The sequence below is a fragment of the Ctenopharyngodon idella genome, chromosome 15 (genome assembly GCF_019924925.1).
Source record: "Ctenopharyngodon idella isolate HZGC_01 chromosome 15, HZGC01, whole genome shotgun sequence".
Taxonomy (NCBI): Eukaryota; Metazoa; Chordata; class Actinopteri; order Cypriniformes; family Xenocyprididae; genus Ctenopharyngodon; species Ctenopharyngodon idella.
In genome coordinates this window covers 33,334,000-33,356,133 of record NC_067234.1, presented here as the reverse complement: position 1 = coordinate 33,356,133, position 22,134 = coordinate 33,334,000, and the positions used below count along the sequence as shown (strand labels likewise).

General features: G+C 44.2%; 1 protein-coding gene across 34 annotated transcripts in view; it reads right to left on the bottom strand.

The window, feature by feature from the left end:
* The window catches only part of LOC127495830 (deleted in malignant brain tumors 1 protein-like), a 41,149-nt gene extending 24,328 nt beyond the window's left edge, over positions 1-16,821 (bottom strand). For 8 of the 34 annotated variants that reach the window (XM_051863175.1, XM_051863174.1, XM_051863183.1 and 5 more), the window contains exons 1-3: positions 16,567-16,804; positions 4,336-4,359; positions 3,894-4,211 (exon numbers count right to left, since the gene is read on the bottom strand). In XM_051863175.1, the coding sequence (XP_051719135.1) occupies positions 3,894-4,211; positions 4,336-4,359; positions 16,567-16,600 (376 nt within the window). In that variant the 5' untranslated portion in view covers positions 16,601-16,804. Of the gene's footprint in view, positions 1-3,893; positions 4,212-4,335; positions 4,360-16,566 lie in introns of all 34 variants that reach the window. The other 26 variants (XM_051863187.1, XM_051863188.1, XM_051863190.1 and 23 more) reach the window with 13 other exon arrangements.
* Between the last annotated feature and the right edge of the window lie 5,313 nt (positions 16,822-22,134).

The following is a 22,134-nucleotide window of genomic DNA, read 5'->3' as shown; positions in this document are numbered from 1 at the left end:
GCTTCAGTGACAACAATTATCTCTTCGCTGTTACTGAGACAACTGAATGCCTTCTCACCATTGACATGCCTTGCAGCGGATTTGGCTGATCCATGCCTGCTTGCTTCAGCTCTCATGCAGCCAGCTCGTTCTCTCGCGCTGCTCGTGAGCTGCTTTGTCGCCTGCAAGCAGCCAATCAGCGCTTCCCCTGCCGCCATCTGGCGAGTATCTAAAAGAGCAATTTCAGCGGCGTTGTTTCAAATGTTGCGCCACAACTGTGGCAGCGGATCAAGCATCTCAGTGCCTGCTCTGCTCTAGTTGATCGCCACTCTCAAGCAGCCTGAACGGCGCTCACGAGCCGCCTTCAGGATCTGAGAGTGCCTGTTTCAGCTCATCTCCTGCCGTCTTCCGTCAGGTGAGCATACAGAGCTTATTTTTCTAAAAGAGCATATTCTTGCTGGAGTTTGTTTCAAAATGCCGTGCCTCTGAGAGCGTCATTTGCCGGGTTTGGCCCTGCAAGCCGTGTTCATTGAGGACGAGCGATCTCACTACGAGAGCGTGAGAACGAGCTCAATGTTGACAGCTCTCAGATGAATATGACATGACACTCTCCCCTGACTCAGGTGAGACTCATGGAATATATTCACTCTGAAAGAGCATATTTCTCCGGCGTTTGTTGTAAAATGCCGAGCCTCTGAGCAAGGATTTTCCGGGGCGGCGCGCACTGTTAGGGCGAGTACCACACTGACAGTGCTCAGAATGCAGCACTGACAGCTCTATGCCATGACTAGCTCCCCTATAACTATCAGGTGAGACTCATGGAATATATTTCTTCCAAAATAACATTATTTCACTGATGTTTGTGGTAAAATGCCTAATTTCCGAGCGTGTCACTTGCCAGCCCTGCCCCCGCAAGCCACCTCCATTGAAGATGGATGAAAAGCATAAGTCGAAAAGCACCACGAAAGCATGAGTCCCGCCTCACTGCGTTCAGACCGCTTTCTCTGAAAACTGCCTCTGTTATGCCTCCCGCCACCTCATTCAGTTCCGAGTGTTGGAAGCAATGTGTTTGTTGCAAACTTTGGGCTTGAACATGTTCACATGCCCATGCAGCTTGTCGCTGCTATAGCGAATACAATAAAATACAAACATACTCAAAAAGATAGCAAATTTCCTTTTCGCGAATGCCAGGCCCCTGCACAGTAGCCTGTCGTCCAATCTGATCCAACCCCTTGCCACGTGGGCCATCCCCGGAGTGTCAAGCTGGGTGTTGAGAATTATAAAACGAGGTTATTCACTTCAATTCGCTTGAAGACCCCCGCGTTTTGGCGGTGTGGTTCCCACCTCACTGAAAGTAAAGGACGCTCACGTCCTCCGCTCCGAGATGATGACTTTGCTGGCGAAAGGAGCCATAGAAATGGTTCCCCTAGCCCAGAGCGAGTCAGGCTTTTACAGCCGCTACTTCCCCCAAAAAGGATGGTGGCCTCAGGTCCATCCTAGATCTCAGACACCTGAACCGCTCCCTCATGAGATGGAAGTTCAGAATGACTACACTGAAACAGATCCTCGCACAAATATGCCCAGGGGACTGGTTTTTCTCACTGGATCTGAAAGATGCGTACTTTCACATCCAGATAGCCCCCCATCACAGGCGATTCTTGAGATTCAGCTTTGAGGGAGTGGCGTATTAATATACAGTCCTATTGTTCGGACTGTTCCTAGCTCCGTCCACTTTTACGAAGTGTATGGAAGCGGCTCTTTCTCCTCTGAGAAAGATGGGAATCCGCATCTTGAATTACTTCGATGACTGGCTCGTTTTGGCCCAGTTGGAGGCCGAGCTAATGACACACAGGTCCGTGCTCCTCAGCCACCTAGAGTGCCTGGGACACAGGGTCAATTTCGCCAAGAGCTCACTGTCCCTCAGCCAATGTATCTCGTTCCTGGGGGCAGTATTCGACTCAGCTCAAATGAGGGCTACAGTCTCGCCAGAGCGCACTCTGGCCATTCAGCGGCTCATGGCTTCTTTCAAACTCGGAGCCCCTCTTCCTCTCAGATTGTTTCAGAGGTTACTAGGCCTTATGGCATCTGTCTCCCCAGTACTACAGTTGGGTCTACTATACATGTGGCCCTTACAGTATTGGCTGAAACCTAAGGTTCCACCTTGCACCTGGTGGCACGGTCGCTTACGCATCAGCGTGAGCCAGGCCTGGTGCGGCCCTGACCCTCTGGAAGGACCCACATTAGTTCAACCGAGGTGTGCCCCTGGGAACAGTCTCCAGAAGGAAGGTTGTCTCAACAGATGCGTCCAACACGGGTTGGGGAGCTCTGTGCGAAGACAGACCGGCCTTCGGCTCCTGGTCGGAAAAGGAAAGTCGGCTACACACCAACTGCCTAGAGATGCTAGCAGTTTGTCAAGCCTTTCAGACCTTCTTGCCAGACCTGAAGGGTCACCACATCTTAGTCTGGTTGGACAGCATGACAGTGGTGTCCTACATAAACCGCCAAGGGGGGCTATCATTAAAACATCTCTTCACGCTAGTGAAGCACCTCTTGAAATGGGCACAGCCCAACCTTGCATTTACTTAGAGCATCGCACCTCAGAGGAGTGGACGCTCTACCCCTGAACAATTCACAAAATTTGGGAGATCTTCAGGAAGGCAGAGGTCAACCTCTTTGCCTCAGAAGACAACTCTCACTGCCCAATCTACTTTTCAAAGGAGAGGGTAGCGCTGGCCCACGACTGGCCCAACATCCTCCTTTACGATTTCCCCCGATCGCTCTAATTCCTCAGGTCATCAGGCGCATCAGGGAACACAAGCACAAAGTGCTTCTTGTGGCCCCGCTCTGGAGGAACCAATCTTGGTTCTCTGAGCTGTCTCAGCTGCTTGTAGTAGCCCCGTGGCACACTCCCCAGTCGGTAGGAAAAAACAACTTAGTTGTTTGGTTTCTGAGAGGTTCCAGAGGCTCAACCCGCCTCGCCCTCTTACCATTCATACCTGGGACCTTTCCACGGTCCTGAGGGCTCTCAAGGGCTCTCCTTTTCGGCCCCTGTCGCTTAAGACTGCCCTTCTGCTAGCGTTAGCATCGGTCAAATGAGTAGGTGATTTACAGGCTCTCTCTGTGAGCCCTACCTGCCTCGAATTTGGGCCCAATGACTCCAAGGCCATCTTGAAACCATGGCTATGTACCCAAGGTGCCCTCTACCCCATTTACAGCACAAGACATAACACTCTCAGTGCTCCCTCCTTCTGGAGATGAGCAAGAGTCCAAATTACTCTGCCCCATCAGGGCATTGAAAACTTACATAGAACAACTCTTTTTGTGCTTCGGCGGCCGCACCAAGGGGCTTCCAGTCACGAAGCAAAGACTTTCCCATTGGATTGTTGATGCAATCGCTCTCTGTTACTCTTCTATGGGACTGCATTGCCCCATTGGAGTAAGAGCCCATTCCACTAGGGGTATGGCCTCATTTTGGGCCTGGTCCAGTGGTGTTTCCATTAGCGATATCTGTAAGGTGGCCGGCTGGTCCTCGCTGTCCACTTTCGCTAGGAATTATAAATTAGACGTCCCTGCATTACATGCACGGGTCCTTTCTGCATAGCTTAGATGACCTCAGCTGAGCCCGTCTAATATGCAATATTGCTTCACAGGAGCCAGCTCTCCTATATCTGTGCAACCCCGAATACTCCGGGTTGCCCCATTAGGGCCTCAGCCCCTCTGTTACATGCTCTGGACCAATCTGTACTCGGTTACTCGGTTACATTGGTTCGTTTCTCTCTACTGCCCAAACCAATGGCCGTGCAGTTACACTGTGTTATTGAAAAAGGCTTCAGTAATTCAGTACTCTTTTCATCACAAGCAAAACAGCAAATATACAATGGCATCTTGGATCTGGGGAAAACATAAACTTTTACCCTTTAAGCAGACGACACCTGCATCTTCGTGATGACCACAGATATGGTTTCCAAAATGATTGTGTAAGCACTGTGTGAGGGATGATTCACTTCCTGCACATCCCACATCATACAACCAGATCGGACCACTTCCCTTCCCAAAATGAGCCTGAGAGGGTGCACTAACAGCTCGTCCACATCCCAACTGTCTGCACACCATATCAGCATCTTCAATGTTCCAGTTATCATCACACACTGTCCCCCACTGGTCATCATAAAGGATCTCAACTCTCCCAGAGCAGTCATTACTACCATTCACCAGTCTGATACTATATTCACCTAAAAAAAGTAAAATAACTATATTATGAATCAACTCGCATCTAACAATCTAGCTAAAACCATCAGTCATGTCATGTAACAAGGATCTGAGTTTTAAAAGAGTGACTAACAGTCTGTTACTTACCAGTTACTGAAGTTAGAGCACTGGCTGTTGAGATGAAAAACAGTGACATTTAAAAACTTTGTAGACTTACAATTAGATATTATGATTTACTTTAACATCACCATCACTAAGCTTCCGACACCTCTTTCAGTCCTTATGTAAAAAACATTTTCCCTGAAATTTCGAGTAATAATAATCTGCAAGAGTGTGATTATAAACACAATGAGGCTGTGAAAGTGTCTAGTGAGTACATTAGTCTTTCTGTTCAGCTGATGACGTTTAACATCCCCGACAACCTCTGTAGTCCCATTTAGCCATTTCTTAGCAACCGCCTTTTTCAAGAAAAGTAAAAGCTTTAAAGAAAATCACAAGGAGCATTACTGATGTATTTTATGTTGTAGAGTAAAACATGAAAATATCTTGAGCTTTTGTTATCCACAGCCCTTATTTTAGAAACCCGTTCAAAAAATCTATATAGACTTCAAAACGATGGAACCAGAAGTGCTAAAATGCTAACTGGTTTTCAGAGTTTTGGCCTACAAAAATACCTCATCCTTGCCATAGATTTTAATACACAGACGCCACATTCGTCTGCTCCAGACATGTTGATGCATCTGCCATCTTGGAATCGTCAACATTTCATTTTAGATGCTGTCTTCACTCACAGTATAAACCAATGAGTTTTCTCCATGTATTGCGCAGCCTCTGGTTGTAAAACCACCAAGATTTAAATTCCCAAAGAAAAGGGATAACCTTTCACAGGTGAGAATGTGTTGGTTTGTTTTGTATTATCTCAATATTACAGTTTTTTAAACTATGGTAACTTTTTATTGTTGTGTTAGCTAACACATTTGTCTTATCTAACATTAACGATAAACTAAATACTATGAAAATCATCTGCTGAAGTCTATTGCAGACATAGATATTTATACATGTGTATAACTATAGTCGAAGATGCACAGTCAACTTGATCTTGAGTGTTTATGGCTTATATATATGCTAATGAGGCATCTGTGAATATATATGATCCCTGCAGCCCTCTATACTGTATATTGTAACACCAGAAAATGTGGTGTATGATGTCAGACTTAACAAACGGATTGGTTTGAGCTGTTCAGCCTTTTCACATTTCCAGGGTTCTCAGAAGTGGAAGTCGTCATTGTTTGGGTAAACTGTGTACAACTTTCGGAACTTTATCATGTCTCATGTAATTCATAGTTTTCAGTCACATGACTGTCGTGGAGCCCTGGAGGGCAAAACAGCCATATAACTGCAGCACAAGCCTGTCGATTTTCCATCTTAAAAACAAAAATATGTGAAAAAGATGCAAGTTTTGGGCACTTGTGATCCTGCAGTGATTTCAATCACTAAAAATAGTGGGACGATTTTTTAAAAAGCTAACGTGAAAAACACTAGGGTGGGTTGCACCAATAAGGATTAAATTATGCAAAGTTTAACACTAATCAAGAATTTGTTGATCTGGGTTTTATTTTAAATTGAGTTGTGTTGCACCACTTAATTTTAAACACAGATTAAGTACACAGAAAAACTGTTAGAATTAAACGGTTGTGTGACAAGCAGGGCGGGCGAGAGCCGTGAAGGAATGGCGCGAGGCCGGTGACACGAGTTATAATGATTATGTTTGTGTGGCCGGCAGACGTCCGTGAGGGTCTGCCGGCATTACTTTCATTTTGTATTTGTTTATTTTATATATTAAAGTTGTGTTTACCATTCGCCGGTTCCCGCCTCCTTCTTCCCGTATCTATGAACAACGTTACAGGTTGATAAAGCACCATAGGCGAAGGGTGAACCGATGCCAGGCTAAAGAATCCTTAGTGCAACCCACCCTTAAAGTGCCTTAATGTACAAAAACAGTGATATTAAAAGATCAAATTCAGTTTAACACTTTTTGATGATGCATACTATCTAGGCAAGCAGATGAGCCCAGAATATGAACGCAACACGTTTTCTTTATAATGGTTTTCTTTGGAAAAAAATGCTTAATGAGAAACCTTGTGTTGTACTAATATTCTGTTCATTTGTTTGCCTGTACAAAATATGCATAATCAATAAGTTGTATATTGAATTTGGTCTTTTAATATCACTGTCTTACTACATTAGATCTTACTACAAACCTGGTAAAAATGACTAGCGGGCAATGGAGGAAAGCCTTGTTTTGCCCTTCAGGTGGGCATTCCTTTAAGTGTGTGACGTCACGTGAAAACTATGAATTGATCAATCAGTGTTTCAACCGTGGATGGTCAATAAAACAGCTGGAGAACAATGTGTCACGTAACATTACTTTTACCTCAGGAAAGCCATTTATAGCTAAAAAAAATTAACTATAGAGAGAAGTATTTTGCTAAATATATGCACTATATTACATACAGTTGCATGAAAAAGTATGGGAACCCCTTGCAGAATCTGTGAAAATAATAATTTTAACATTAAAGCTGCAAGCAGCATTTAAAAGTTTTTAACAGTTATAGCGCCACCTATGGTCTGATCTACACAAAAATTGGCATGCTTCTTTAGAGTCATATGCTGCATGTGCTCACCTATTTCCGTGAAGTTCTGAGTTTTTGTTTAGGCTTTATAGACTTTTGGGTATATATAGCCATGCCCATTTTCTAAATGACCCATTTATAGTGACCCAAAGGGTAAAGTTCAACTTTTTTTGATAACTATTGATCTAGAGAGTCCAGAGAATTGTCCTGCTCTAGTTTCGTTCCGATCGAGTGAAAAACCTAGGACTAGTTCGCAAAAGTAGGTTTTTCACATATTTGCAAATAATTAATGAACGATTTGATTGACAGCATTGGTTCTTGAGGCAAAGTTGTTCAGCATGAGGCGATCTATCAAATGATATGCATATTGTGTGGATCTGTGAAACACCACATGATTACTGAGGCGTAAAACTTGTTAGCGCCAACTTGTGGCTGATTTCTTTCAAAATTCTTACAGACCTCTAGGGCCATGAGTCGAACATGCCCATCGAGTTTAGTTCAAAATTCGTATATCAAAAATTCAATTTTTGATATACGCCAATGTCCTCATAGATTATCATGGCACCTTGGACCAAGACACTGCATACCAATTTTCAAGTCAATCGGACTAACGGTCAGGTAGTTATAGCCGTTTTCATGTTTTTTTCAAGCTATAGCGCCATCTAGCATCCAATCACCGCAATGTTTTTATCGTGACCTAAGATTGAGCACAATGATGTGTACCGAGCTTGGTGCAAATATCTCATTTTCTTCTTGAGTTATATTGTATGTTTTGGCGCCCCTTAGTGACCGTGAATCAAAATTTCAACTTTTTTTTGATAATTATTGATATTCAGACTCCAGAGAACATTTCTGCAGTGGTTTGGTTCCGATCAGGTGAATAACTTAGTGCTAGTTCACAAAAGTAGGTTTTTGACAAAATTCAAAATGGCAGAAAAATTTGCGTACTGGAAATGAAATCTGAGATATACGTTTTGTCTGTCTTGAGCCAATGATTTTGCACTTCCTGCTTAAACCCCTAAAAATAAGAGAGATCATAAAAATCCATGTTATTAGGGGTCCAAGCACGTAGGGCTGAAATCCTATTGTAATTGTAAGGATTTTTATTATTTTTCTTATGCCTTAAAACTGATCGGGCAGCCCAAACCGTAAGGCCGAGAGACTTGAAATTTTGTTAGATGGTAGTAGTCTTGCTTGCTACTCAGATACCTGGACTCGTCCACATCGGCCTGACGGTGGCGCTACAGCGATCAAAAATGCAAAATCGCTCATAACTCCTAGACGTTTTGTTCTAGAGTCAATTGTCTTATATCATTCGAATCTTTGGCTCAAGACGGACAAAACACATATTCATACCGATTTCATTTCCGCCAGGAAAAAATTTCCGCCATTTTGAATTTTGTCCAAAACCTACTTTTGTGAACTAGTCCTAGGTTTTTCTACCGATCGAAACCAAACCAGTGCAGAAAGATTGTCTGGAGTCTGAAAATCAATAATTATCAAAAAAAAAAGTTGAAATTTTGATTCACGGTTGCTAAGGGGTGCCAAAACGTATGGTGTGGGCGGAGCCACTTTTACTAAAATGGCTATAATTCGAGAACGAAATGAGATATCTTTACAAAACTCAGTACACATGTGTAGGGGCTCAATTTTTGGTCACGATAAAAATTTGCGTCGATTGAACACTAGATGGCGCTATAACTTGAAAAAAACTTGAAAACAGCTGTAACTATGCAACCGTTAGTCCGATCGACTTGAAATTTGGCAAGCAGTGTCTTGGCCCAAGGGGGCATGACGGTCTATGAGGACATTGGCGTATCTCAAAAAACATGGCCGCAATCGGCCAATGAATTTTGAGTACCTATTAGACAAGGTTAACGGAGGCCGATCGGAACGAAACTCGGTGGGCATGTTCGACTCATGGTCCTAGAGGTCTGTAAGAAATTTGAAAGAAATCGGCCAATAGTTGGTGCTAACGAGTTTTATGCATCTGTAATCATGTGGTGTTTTAAAAGATCCACACACATGCATATTATTGGATAGATCTCCTCATTCTGAACAACTTTGCCTCAAGAACCAATGCTGTCAATCAAATCATTCATTATTCGCAAATATGTGAAAAACGTACTTTTGCGAACCAGTCCTAGGTTTCTTGATTGATTGGAACGAAACCAGTGCGGACTCTCTAGATCAATAATTACCAAAAAAAAGCTGAACTTTATTTTTTGGGTCACTATAACAGGGTCATTTAGAAAGTGGGCATGGCTAAATATAACCAAAAGCCTATAAAGCCTAAACGAAAACTCAGAACTTGCAGCATATGACTCTAAAGAAGCATGCCAATTTTTATGGAGAACAGACCATAGGTGGCGCTATAACTGTTAAAAGCCTTTAAAAAACATAGGTTCCCTTTCAGTCGGTCACGTTCGACGTACGTCAGTAGTGACCGACAAATTGGGATATCGCTAGAGAGCCCTATCAGCTTCGAGTGAACTACAACAGGCCAATGAAGTTGGCGTGCGATATTTGCATAATGCGCACCGCCCCCGCCAGGTGGGATAAATAGGGGAGCAGATGCAATCGCACTCTGTCTTTCGCTTCGGAGCCAACCTGTGTGTTCCTGCTATTAGTCTGAGAGTGACTTCACAAGCCTTTGAAGAGCTTTTGTTCTACAGTGCTGGCTTTATGGCACCTTACAGCGAGGCCGCGAGCTTTCCCAGAGTGAGCTTCTCGAGCTGTTATACAGCTCTCAACTGCTGTTTTCACAGCATTATTTGCCCCGTTGGTTTGCGATTTGGGCCGGTTCCTCTGTGCGTGTGACTCAGGGAGTGAAAAGTGTACCTGCAGTCACATCGCGGCTGTTCCCTGTGTGCTTCGGCACAAAGAACAAGAGCTTCTAAAAGAGCTTCACAGACAGACACTGCGTCTTTTTCAAGACGTCATTCTGTCTGTGCGTTTCTGGAGGCGGTCATTTCCTATCCTCACTGACGGCCACAATCACTTTCTCTCATGTCTGCTTAGCGTGCTGAGACTGTGTTTGTGGGTGGTTCATATTCTCTTGTAAAAAAAAAAAAAAAAGAGAGCATGCCCACGTCGGCGCGTTGTTCGTCTTGCCTTTCTCGTAAGGGCTTGAGCGCTCAGCGCGCCGTGTGCCGTCGAGCTGCCGGCTGACAGCGCGCGTTGCCATGGCAACCCAGCGCGTTGTTCGGCGCTCTAGATGCGTGGTCGAGACTCGAGTGCCTCAAATGAGGTGGAGTCCCCTCACCTATTCCCCGATCTAGTTTCTCTTTCTGAATCAGAAAAGTACTACTTTTGGTGAATAAGCCAGGGTGACCAGAGGATCACAGTGGGGCATTACCTGCCGAGCCAATCTCCGTGGGCCCCCCACTCCTCTAGCGCATCGCAAACATGCTGTGACTGTGTCCGTGGGTGGTTTATGTTTGGTAAAAACATGGCCACGTCGGCGCTCAGCGCCGTGTGTCGTTCAGTTAGACGACCACGTTCACTCTCTCACATGGCTGGTAGCTTCTGGGTGGATTGCTGGTCCTTCTTATGGGGGACCTAGCATCTTAGTCAGGGCTCCAGCAGAGGATCAGATGTCGACTGCTACATTGGAGAGAGGGTTGTTGGGCTCTGGACATGAAGATGAGGCTGAGCGTCCCACGGTTGTGATGTGCTCATGCTGAATCAGATTCAGAGTTAACGACCATGCTTTCCCGGGCCCCTGGGGGCGTGGTGTGACGCGTACTTGCCTTGCCCCGCCCCCTGTCTTAGCCCGGACGTGCATGAAAAACTTGGCAGTTTGGAAGCCTTTTTTGGTGCCAAATATGGAACACCAAAAGGGTCATAATCTGCATTAAAAGTTTTTTCTCTCTCACTACCCTCTGTGGTGGGGTGGCAGTGCTACGGGCACACCACCTCTGCCCTGCATGGGTCTTGGCCCCCAGCAAGTCTGTGGAAGGCCAAAGCACTCATTGCATATGGGTAGTTCTGAGTCAGGGTTGAGCTACGCATGATGCAAGTCATAGCGCAGGCCCCTGGCCAGACAATGTCTACCATGGTGGTCCGGAAACACCCCTGGCTAGCCTTGCAGAGGTGTGTCATCGTCTAAGTACGCTTTCTCGATGCGCTCATCTCACAAGCTGGCCTAAAATCCAGCCCGCTCAGCCCGCAGCCAAGCCACTTGGCTAGCGAGAAGCGGTCCTGGAGAAACGGGTGACCTGGAGCTGAGGTAAACATTTCTTCGGGAGACGATGCCCGCATCGCTCCCTCCCCGGAGGAGGGCCGGGTGGAGAATTTTGGTTTGTTCCGCCGCTGGCTCTCCGGAGACCAGCGGTGCCCACGAAAAAAAGAGTAGAACTGTTTTCTGACCCTCCAGGTCCCAAAAGGGCGCGGCTGGCAGTGCGCGAGGCCCCACCTCGCCACTCTCAGCCCCCTCTCACTTCACCAGCAGGTCCCAGTGTGTTGGTCGAGGCCGCCTCCCATGTGCCGTCTCCCATTCACACTGCCACCTTGCAGAGTCTGACCACACTACGGGCCGCTATGCCGTCCGAGTCGGGTCCAGCACTCTACCTCGCTGCCCCACGCCCGGTACGTCTGTGGTCCATTTTCAAATGCATCCGTCCCCAGGATTGGTTTGCAGCGATCGACCTGAAGGAAGCGTACTTTCATGTCTCGATTCTGCCTCGTCACAGACTCCTCCTACGGTTTGCGTTCGAGGGTCGGGCATATCAGTACAAAGTCCTACCCTTCGGGCTGGCCCTGTCGCCCCGCGTCTTTACGAAGGTTGCGGAGGCGGCCATTGTTCCGCTCAAGGAACAGGGCGTTCGCATCTCAACTACCTCGACGACTGGCTCATCCTGGCCAGCTCGCGGGAGCAGTTGTGCGAACACAGGGACATGGTGTTAGCTCACCTCAGTCGGTTGGGTCTTCGGGTCAACTGGGACAAGAGCAAACTCTCCCCCGGGCAGAGGATCTCTTATCTCAGTAGGGAACTGGATTCGGTCGCCTGGACCGCGCGCCTCTCTGAGGAGCGCGTCCAGTCAGTGTTGACCTGCCTGAGTACGCTCAAGCCGCCGCACCCTCACCAAGTGGTCGGACCCTTCGTTCCTGCGGGCTGGAGTTCCCCTCGAACAAGTGTCCAGGCATGCTGTGGTCCACACAGATGCCTCTGCCACGGGGTGGGGGGCCACGTACAACGGGCATGCAGCATCGGGTCTGTGGACGGGGCCCCAACTGCATTGGCATATCAATTGCCTCGAGTTGCTAGCAGTACGTCTTGCACTGGGCCGCTTCCAGGAGCTGTTGACAGACAAGCACGTACTGGTCCGCTCGGACAGCACTGCGGCCGTTGCGTACATCAACCATCAGGGTGGTCTACGCTCCTGCCGTATGTCGCAACTCGCCCGCCATCTCTTGCTATGGAGTCAGAAGCATCTGAGGTCGCTTCGTGCCATTCACGCCCCAGGCGTGCTCAACCGTGCAGCCGACGAGCTCTCACGGCAGCCTCCGCTTCCAGGCGAATGGCGGCTCCATCCCCAGGTGGTCCAGCTGATCTGGCAGCGCTTCGGCGAGGCACAGATAGATCTGTTCGCCTCCCCGGAGACTGCCCACTGCCAGTTGTTCTATTCCCTGACCGGCGGCATGCTCGGCACGGATGCCCTGGCAATCAGCTGGCCCCGGGGCCTACGCAAATATGCGTTTCCCCCAGTGAGCCTTCTCGCACAGCTCCTGTGCAAAGTCAGGGAGGACGAGGAGCAGGTCTTGTTAGTGGCTCCATACTGCCCACTCGAACCTGGTTCTCGGACCTCATGCTCCTCGCGACAGCACCTCCCTGGCCCATTCCTCTGAGGAAGGACCTCCTGACTCAGAGACGGGGCACCCTCTGGCACCCGCGTCCCGACCTGTGGAAACTCCATGTGTGGTCCCTGGACGGGACGCGGAGGTTCTGAGTGATCTCCCGCAAGTGGTCGCAGACACCATCACTTCCGCTAGAGCTCCTTCTACGAGGAACCTCTATGCGCTGAAGTGGAACCTATTCGTCGAATGGTGTTCCTCTCAACCAGAGCGAGAGGACCCCCGATCATGTTCGGTCAGAACCGTGCTTTCCTTTCTGCAAGAGGGCCTGGAGCGAAGGCTGTCTCCCTCCACCCTCAAGGTGTATGTTGCCGCTATCGCCGCACATCACTATGCAGTTGATGGTAAATCGCTAGGGAAGCACGATCTGATCGTCAGGTTCTTGAGGGGGGCGAGGAGACTGAATCCTCCCCGGCCCCCCTCTGTACCCTCTTGGGATTTGACCCTGGTTCTTACATCTCTCCGGGGTCGTCCCTTCGAGCCTTTGCAATCAGTCGAGTTAAAAGTACTGTCCCTAAAGACCGTCCTCCTGGTTGCATTGGCCTCGCTCAAGAGGGTAGGGGACCTGCACGCATTTTCGGTTGACGAATCGTGCCTGGAATTCGGGCCCGGTGACTCTCACGTTATCCTGAGACCCCGGCCTGGATATGTGCCCAAGGTTCCTACCACTCCCTTTCGAGATCAGGTAGTGAACCTGCAAGCGCTGCCTTCGGAGGAGGCAGACCCAGCCTTAGCTTTGCTCTGTCCCGTCCGCGCTCTGCACCTGTACGTGGACAGAACGCGAAGCTTCAGGACCTCAGATCAGCTCTTTGTCTGTTACGGAGGCCAGCAGAAGGGAAAGGCTGTCTCCAAGCAGAGGATGGCCCACTGGATAGTGGACGCCATCGCCCTGGCGTACGAGTCCCAGGGCGTGCCTTGCCCGTTCAGGTTGAGAGCCCACTCCACCAGAGGAGTGGCCTCTTCCTGGGCGCTGGCGCACGGCGCCTCGCTGACAGATATCTGTAGAGCTGCGGGCTGGGCGACACCTAACACGTTCGCTAGATTCTATAGCCTTCGTGTAGAACCGGTTTCTTCCCGTGTACTCGCTTCCACCAGCCGGTAGACGCGAAGAGCCCGTTCTAGTGTCGGCTTGCAATGCCACTCCCGCCCCCTGGGCCGGATACGTGCATCCTTTTTACTCCAGTCGAGTTCCCCGCTTGGCGAACCCTGTCGAGTTCCTCCGCCTCCCCCTTCGGCTCGGACATTGCGGAGTGTCTGATGCCAGGCTAAACCTCCGTCACCGACGTTGACGTTTGGCTGGGTTCCACATGTCGTGACCCCTCCACGTGAGCGGTCCCATGTGTGTATTTGTCCACGGTCAACTCCCTACGGCGAGCCCGTGTCTTTCCCTAGCAGAGCCAGCTCTGCTGTCACCTGTCAGATGAGTCTCCCCCTACCCAGGTGGAGCCATCCCAGGGACTCCATATGCGTACTGCCCACGGCCAGTCCATATGTGTACTCTCCACGTAAATTCCTCCCCTACGGGTGGGTAGTGGTCTCCGCAGCGTCCCCTACGGGTTCGCTTCCCCAGTGTAGTCTAGTTTACTTAGTGGGTATATCGGAACAGCAGTAGACTCTCTCGGCGTAAGCTCGCCCCCTTCCCCGTCCCACTGGTGCGCCGGGTGGCTAGAGCTTGCGCTGGGCACTGGAAGGGGTTCATACTGTGGCGCTTTATTTGGGATCCCAATTCGTCGGTCACTACTGACGTACGTCGAACGTGACCGACTGAAAGGGAACGTCTCGGTTACGTATGTAACCCTCGTTCCCTGAAGGAGGGAACGGAGACGTACGTCCCGTCGCCACAGTTGCTGTACCCTCGCTGTAGTGCAGACTAGGTTGTCTCCTCAGCGAAAAACAGAGTGCGATTGCATCTGCTCCCCTATTTATCCCACCTGGCGGGGGCGGTGCGCATTATGCAAATATCGCACGCCAACTTCAGGGTTACATACGTAACCGAGACGTTTTTAATGTTTTTTTAAATGAAAATGTGTTTAACTGTGGGTGTGGTCGACTTATTTTCACAGGAGTTACGTCCTTAGACTCCTGAAACCTTACTGAGTCCAATGATACCAGACATGCCAGGTTTCAGCTTATGGTTTGTGCAACTTTGTGATTTAGCGCTTAAAAAACTTTTGCGAATATCTTTGAAACCGTTAATCCGATCGTGACGAAACCAGTGTAGGAAACGCGGAACCTATGTTGGTTTACGACAAATCACAGACTAAATGTCAGAATTTTGATTGGACGTGGCAAAAAAATCCAATCAAAGTCACTCATGGGTCATTTTTATGCTCTCATATATATAAGTATCTATAACTTAGAAACAAAATGAGACATTTTCACCAAAATTGGCACACATATGTATGGACACACTCTGAGGACACTCCAAAAAAGTGGTGGAGATCAGGCAATAGGTGGCGCTATAACTGTCAAAAAAACCTTTAAAAAACATTTTTTCATTAGTAAATTGTCATTTGGTGCCACCAGATGGCAACAGAAGGCCATTAATATAGTTGAAGGTTTCAAGGTTTTGTCGTTTAAAATCCCTTTTAAACTATATTAATCCTTATAATAACATTACAAATCACATTTTGTCAAGGTTTACCACTTCATTTATTCATTTGATTTATGTTTTTGCAATAATATAACATTACAATTACATTTAGACCTGAAAATGATGATATTTAAAGGGGAAACCTGGAATAAGCATTTTCTTACCTATTATTGATTTCAAATATCCATATCTGTGACAAAAAGTGTGTGTAAGCATGTTTAATTAATGGAGTTAACATGTAAAATGTACTTAACTTATCACTTTTTAATCAAAATTCATCACTTCATTTCCATTAGAGTATTAGTTTTAACAGTTGTGCCACATTGAGTAAAATGAAACCTGAAAATGATGTTTTACTGAGATTTGCAGAAAACATCTTTACCCATTCTGTATTTCAAATACTGAATCTACAAGAAAATATCTGTGTCTGCATTTATGTGTGTATGTGTAAGCATGCTTAGTATGTATCAAGTATTATTGTTTAAGCCTTTTCTTTCTCTGTGTTTGGTTTTGCATATATCATAGCTGTTCCTCTGTGATTTAAGTGGTGACATGCTTGCTAAATAAAATTTAATATCTTTTTAAGCATATGTGCTTAAAGGCCTTAAAGGTTTGAAGCCCGGTAAATGCTGCTTGCAGCTTTCATTTTTTATTTAGTACTGTCCTGAGTAAGATATTTTACATAAAAGATGTTTACATATTGTCCACAAGACCAAAAATAGCTGAATTAATGAAAATAACCCTGTTCAAAAGTTAGTGAACCATTGAAATCCTGGTGTCTAGATGAGTACGGGTATGTACTGTACAGGTACTGATCCGTGTTTAGACATATAATGACTGTAAATATCTGCATTCATGTTATATCTCCATTCAAGTTATAGAAATATATTTCAGTTAGTGCCCTTTCATTTAAGTTTACTGAACAGGTAATTTTCATGAAGCAGCTAAAATTTATTTAGATCAGCTTGTCGGTGAATGTCTTTTCAAAATCAATCATGTCAACTCAAACATAACATTAATCAATGTTTTCATTTTAAAGTTACTTTTTGGTATTAGCTACGAGTTTCAGTTCAGTTGAAAAACAAGTGAAAAGCTCAGTAAAAATCTGAGAGATGATGGAACAACTATAAAAAGATATAGACTATTGCAAGACTTATACAGTTCATAATCTTTAAGTATACTGTTTTTTTATAAAGTATGAAACATTGTTGCAGTGCAGTAGGCTATTATAAGAAGAATATAATTTTAATCTGTAGTAAAAAAAAAAAAAGTACAAGAAATGAAAATGTAATTTACCCAATATCAGAATGAGAAGATAAGGTCTTGGCATTGCAGTTCTTGTGTTGTTTCAAAGTACCAATGAATTTAAGAAGTTACTTCTTGGCTCATAAGAAGAGCTGGTGCTTACTCCACCTCTACTTAAAAGAATAGTTCACCCAAAAATTCTGTCATCATTTACACACCCTTGAAGTATTTCTGTTTGAATAAACACCTGCTACCCTCCCATACTGAACATGTAGCACTTGTGTTCAGTTAAACTTCAACATTCTGCCTATTGACGTGAACTTTAACATGCTAGTCAATGTACACTAGTTAAATATGGTCAAAGGTGGCTGTGAAAATAAATCTACATTGTTTATCCTTTTGATCTTTAATTTAAAAAAAAATTACAAAATTACAAAATATTATTGAAGTAAAACGATTGTCCGACATCAGTGCCTGACCTCACAAATGCGCTTCTAGAAGAATGGTGAAAAATTCCTATAAACACACTCCTAAACCTTGTTCAAAGCCTTTCCAGAAGAGTAGAAGCTGTTATAGCTGCAAAGGGTGGGCTAACTCCATATTAAACCCTACGGATTAAGAATGGGATGTTATTAAAGTTCATGTGCACGTAAAGGCAGGCGTCCCAAAACTTCTGGCAATATAGTGTATCAGAGACTGTTCCTTCATAAAGAATCTCTTCAGATTCCCAGCTCCATGTTAGTGCTTCTTCTCTTCAGTTCACTCCACTCATTTTCTTGAGGGTTCAGGTCAGGGGACTGGGCAGTCATGGTAGAAGCTTCATTTTGTGCTCAGTGACACATTTTTGTGTTGATTTGGATGTTTGTTTTATGTTTGTTATAATGGCCCATTATAAGATTTCTAGCAGAAGCAGTCAGGTTTTGATTTTTTTAATGTATTTGATAGAATCCATGATGCCATGTATCTGAACAAGATGTTCAGGACCTCCAGCAGAAACCCCACAACATTAAAGATCCAGCAGTATATTTAACCATGGAAATGGGTACTTTTTATCCCTGCATGCACCAAACCCATCAGTGGCCCAGATCTCTACAGCCAGATTCAGGCCAGTTAAGGTGAACAGGAATCGGCCCAGTGCTTTACAGCTGTAACAAATAAACATGTGCCAGAGCAGCTGCGGGCCACAATCGGCCTGGTTAACACACGCCGATGCCGAGTCTGAGCCGCAGGCGCCGTGGAGCAGCCGAGCTTGGGCCGATTACTACATGCTATCTGGGTACATGCTACACTTTACATGCCTCTCGTGTTGAATTATTTGAGTTTGTTTTGTAAATAAATACTTCATTTTGGAACCTTTTTCATCCTTCTCTTCATCATCTGAACCTACACGCAACAGAAACTTTCATGCATTGAAAAGGTTCCATAGATGTTAAAGGTTCTTTAAGGAACCATTAATGCCAATAAAGAACCTTTATTGTGTGTTAGCAATGCACAAACAGATGAAAAATGTAATATGAAAAATATTCACCCTGAGAATGTAACAAGGAAATGGCACCTTCTAATTCACTACAAAAAAAATCACAAATAAAAACCCACTATGGTCAGAAACACACACAAAACAGAAGTCTTTATTAAACAAGGGACCTGACACAACATGAACATTTTGTGCATTTGACTGTATAACAAGCAGTACACAAGCATTTTTTTCATCCTTTGAGTGAGAAAAGAGGCCCGTCGTGTGCTGTGACGCAGTATGGCTCAATAGCGATCAACCTTTGGGCAGCGATTGAATGCAGAATCAAATGAAGCAACTGGAAGAGGCTTGAGATTTTCACAACAGGTAGAGAAGTGAATATATTTGAACTCTGTGCATGTTGTGTGCATAGTTAAGCAGTGAAACAGTTCACACTCCACTCTCAGCAGAACATGTTATTTCGGTCCACCGCATTGGCCGAAGGTTTGTGCGACGGGTTCAGCAGGCGTGATGCAGAGGCAGAGATGTGGTAAACTGGTACAATAATGATATGCTGACTCTGATCTGCTAGAACTGGATTATATGGAGACGCTCTTTCATCTATTGTTTTTATTAAAAGGGATTGTTCACCCAAAAATGAAAATTGTGTCATTGACTCCAAACCTGTGTGAATTTCTTACTTGTGCAGAACTCAAAGTTATTTTGAAGAATCAATTGTCTTTGTTTATACCCCATTGACTTTCATAGTACGGGAAAAAAGAAAAAAGTTTTTAAAAACATCTTTAAGTTTGTTGGAACAAAATGAGGTTGGGTAAATCATTTTTATCTTTGTTTGGAATGTGATGTTGTAAGTTACAGAGGAGGAGGACTTGGTGGTGGAAGCATCTCAGCATACGTGACAGATGATAAGAAACACAGACTTTCCATTGACCTCAAAATGGGCTTCAAAATCGAAATGCTGAGAAAAAAAAAGTTTAGAAGTTCAGTGTGTGAAATGTTCAGTTACAACATTCTCAATACTTGTGAAATGATGTGCTGGTTTTAAAATGAGCGTTTAGCCACAAATACATCTTGTGTTCTTTTTCTGTGAGTCGTCACGTATGGAAATCTCCTTTTTTATTTTATATTCTGCTAATACTGTGTAGAAGCAGGTATCCTTGTCTTTCGACAGTTGACAATTACAAAATTAACAGTAAATTAAGAAACAATATTAAAAAAAAAAAAACTACAGGAAGGCATTTACCGCTGCTTTAAATCAGATCTCATTCCAATCTTAAATCACAAGCTACTTTTTTACATACTTAATTTCTTTGCCAGAAACTGCCAAGTTGATCATTCTGATGAAGTCTAATATAGCTCCAAATCATCTAGACAAAATTGCATTTTAACCCCATCATACTTAACGTCTTGAAGTATATGCATTATGTACTTCAAGATACATAATGCATATACTGGGCCTTCACAGTCTGTGTGATGAGAGTAGAGCAGGGAAAACACAGTAAAGATCTGCTTCTGCACACACAGGGCATTTGTTCTGCTGTCTTCGTGAACCACTGCCACATGAAAAGCTTATCACTGAATCAATGGTGAGTTTTGATCAAGCTCGGCCTGTGTGTAACTCAGTTGTTCTTTAGCTAATGAAAGCCAGCCAGATTTACAGTTCAAATCGGGTCCGGTCACCCCGGCTCAAATCTACCAGAATTCTGCTTTCTGGCGCTGATCTGCTGTGGCTTATTTCTGGTTTTGTTCTGTATGGAGCCCTGTCTGGAGGTGAGAATCAGGGGGAGTGAGCCGAAGAGCTGCTGTGTGTGGAGCTGGGAGACAAACTGGGGCTGCAGCTTACTTAGCATCAGACCAACTGCAACAATGAGCAATTGAAAACATATTAAGATCATTTTAGGCAAAGTGGCTGAATGTTTTTACCAATAGGTGGTGCTGTCACCAAATTGATGTGGTGTGGTCAGAGTAAGGTGATAAGGACACATGCGAAGTTTGGTGAAGTTCTGTGAACCAAAAATTGTTATCTGGGCATATAGTTGACATTTTGCTTTGCTTTTCTGTTCTGGGGAGAAACTGACATGGAATGAGATGGAAATAGACAACATGATCGGGATAGTTTTAGTTAATGAATTATGACCAATAATAGTTTGATTTCTTTCTGATCACAAATGTAATTTTGAAGTACACATTTTAATTCATATAAAACATTGAAGTTTATATTTATTTTTAAATAGTGACTTTAAATGTTTAAGTATTTTTTTAGTTTTAAATCTTTTATGAGACCAAAAACTTTGACTTCATCTTTGACTGAGAATATCACAAAAGCTTTGTAGTTGGAATAATAATTGCGATCACTTCACACTTGCTTACATTTAGATATAAGCCAGAAGCTTTCAGTGGTATTGATAGATGTGCAAATCTGTGATTTATCCTTTCAGGGAGTGAAAGGATTGATCCCAATCAATCCTTTATCTGATCATTGAATGCTTTTTCTGTATGTGAATTTCTCTCTCTCTCTCTCTCTCTCTCTCTCTCTCTCTCTCTCTCTCAAAAAACAGGACTTGGTGTGGCGATAAGATGTCATAAGGCTGCACCGCGCGCCTGCATCTGTTATTCTGTTTAAGAAAGGTTTGTGTTTTTAATCATTTAAAGAGTGTAAATAAATACATCCCGTTCATACAGTTATACTGTGGAGCCCCGGACATGACATGCAGGAAAAAAATAGTAGGCTAAATCGTGCGCACGATTTATTAATTCATTCCCTCGATCATGCGCATGATTTATAAATCGAGCTAACGAATTAATAAATCGTGCGCACGGTTTAATTTTTTTTCTTGCATGTCATGTGCGGGGCTCCGTATTATACAGAGAACTTTGAAATTAATTAATTATTAATTAATGTAACAATGCATGTTTCTAATAACAGTAATGAATATAGTTTTTTTACGAGTAAAGTGCATAAATAACAACGAACAGTTTTTTTTGTGAGTAAACATGAGTAACAGAAAATGTGTGTCTCATTTCTAATTAATGTAAAATAGGTCTTCTGTTAAATAAAAATATTATTTCTAATTATTGTTTTATTATTAAATATTCTATTTTAGTTTTTAATAATGAAACTGTTATTACAATAGCAATATTTATTATTTTGATTAGTTTTTTTGTTTAGCAATAATAATAATCATAATAGTCACACACTATTATAAAGATGGCGTTTATTAAAAAGGAGAGTGAAGATGAAGATTGAAGAAGAGTTCAGAGTCAAACATGAAGATACTGAGGAGCAAACAGGTTCCTTGTGTTATTCAGCCTGAGGGTGGCGCTCTAATGATGATTGACAGACTTCGGTACACACAACAAATGCATAGAATGCCAACTTAAGGCCCTGATATACTTCAAACGAAATTGTGACGTCATTTTCAACAAAATAAGGCCAAAACAAAGTTCCTTTTGTGTTAATTTTGGTTGTTCGAAACAGCCTGTAGGCTTGTAAACACCTTTGTACTCCCATTGGTCCATGGCGATTATGTAACAGGAGGTGTGCACTGAGACTCCGCCTTCTTTCATGTGAACCCTGTTTTTTTTTCTTCTGTTGAGTCCAGCGAGGTAAGACGTCTACCAGTGAAAACACACACACAGTGCCGATTTGCAGAGCTCGTGCTAACATACCTGTGTTGATATGATCAGATGATGATCTATAAAAAATGCTTTCTCTTTTCTAATTTTTGTTGTTTATTTTGTTTCTGAGAGGAAAGCGTGCAGAACATAACCTTAATCTATAAGGTAGGATCATACATTAAGGACAAATAAAAGTGGTATTATAGGTCAAGTAAAAAAACAAACAAAATGGTTCCCTTGCGATACTACATGAGTACTGCGTCGTTCGTCTTATTAATTAAAGGAACACTCCACTTTTTTTGAAAATAGGCTCATTTTCCAGCTCCCCTAGAGTTAAACAGTTGAGTTTTACCATTTTCGAATCCATTCAGCCAATCTCCGGATCTGGCGGTACCACTTTTAGCATAGCTTAGCATAGTTCATTGAATCTGATTAGACCGTTAGCATCTCGCTCAAAAATGACCAAAGAGTTTCAATATTTTTCCTATTTAAAACTTGACTCTTCTGTAGTTACATCGTGTAAATAG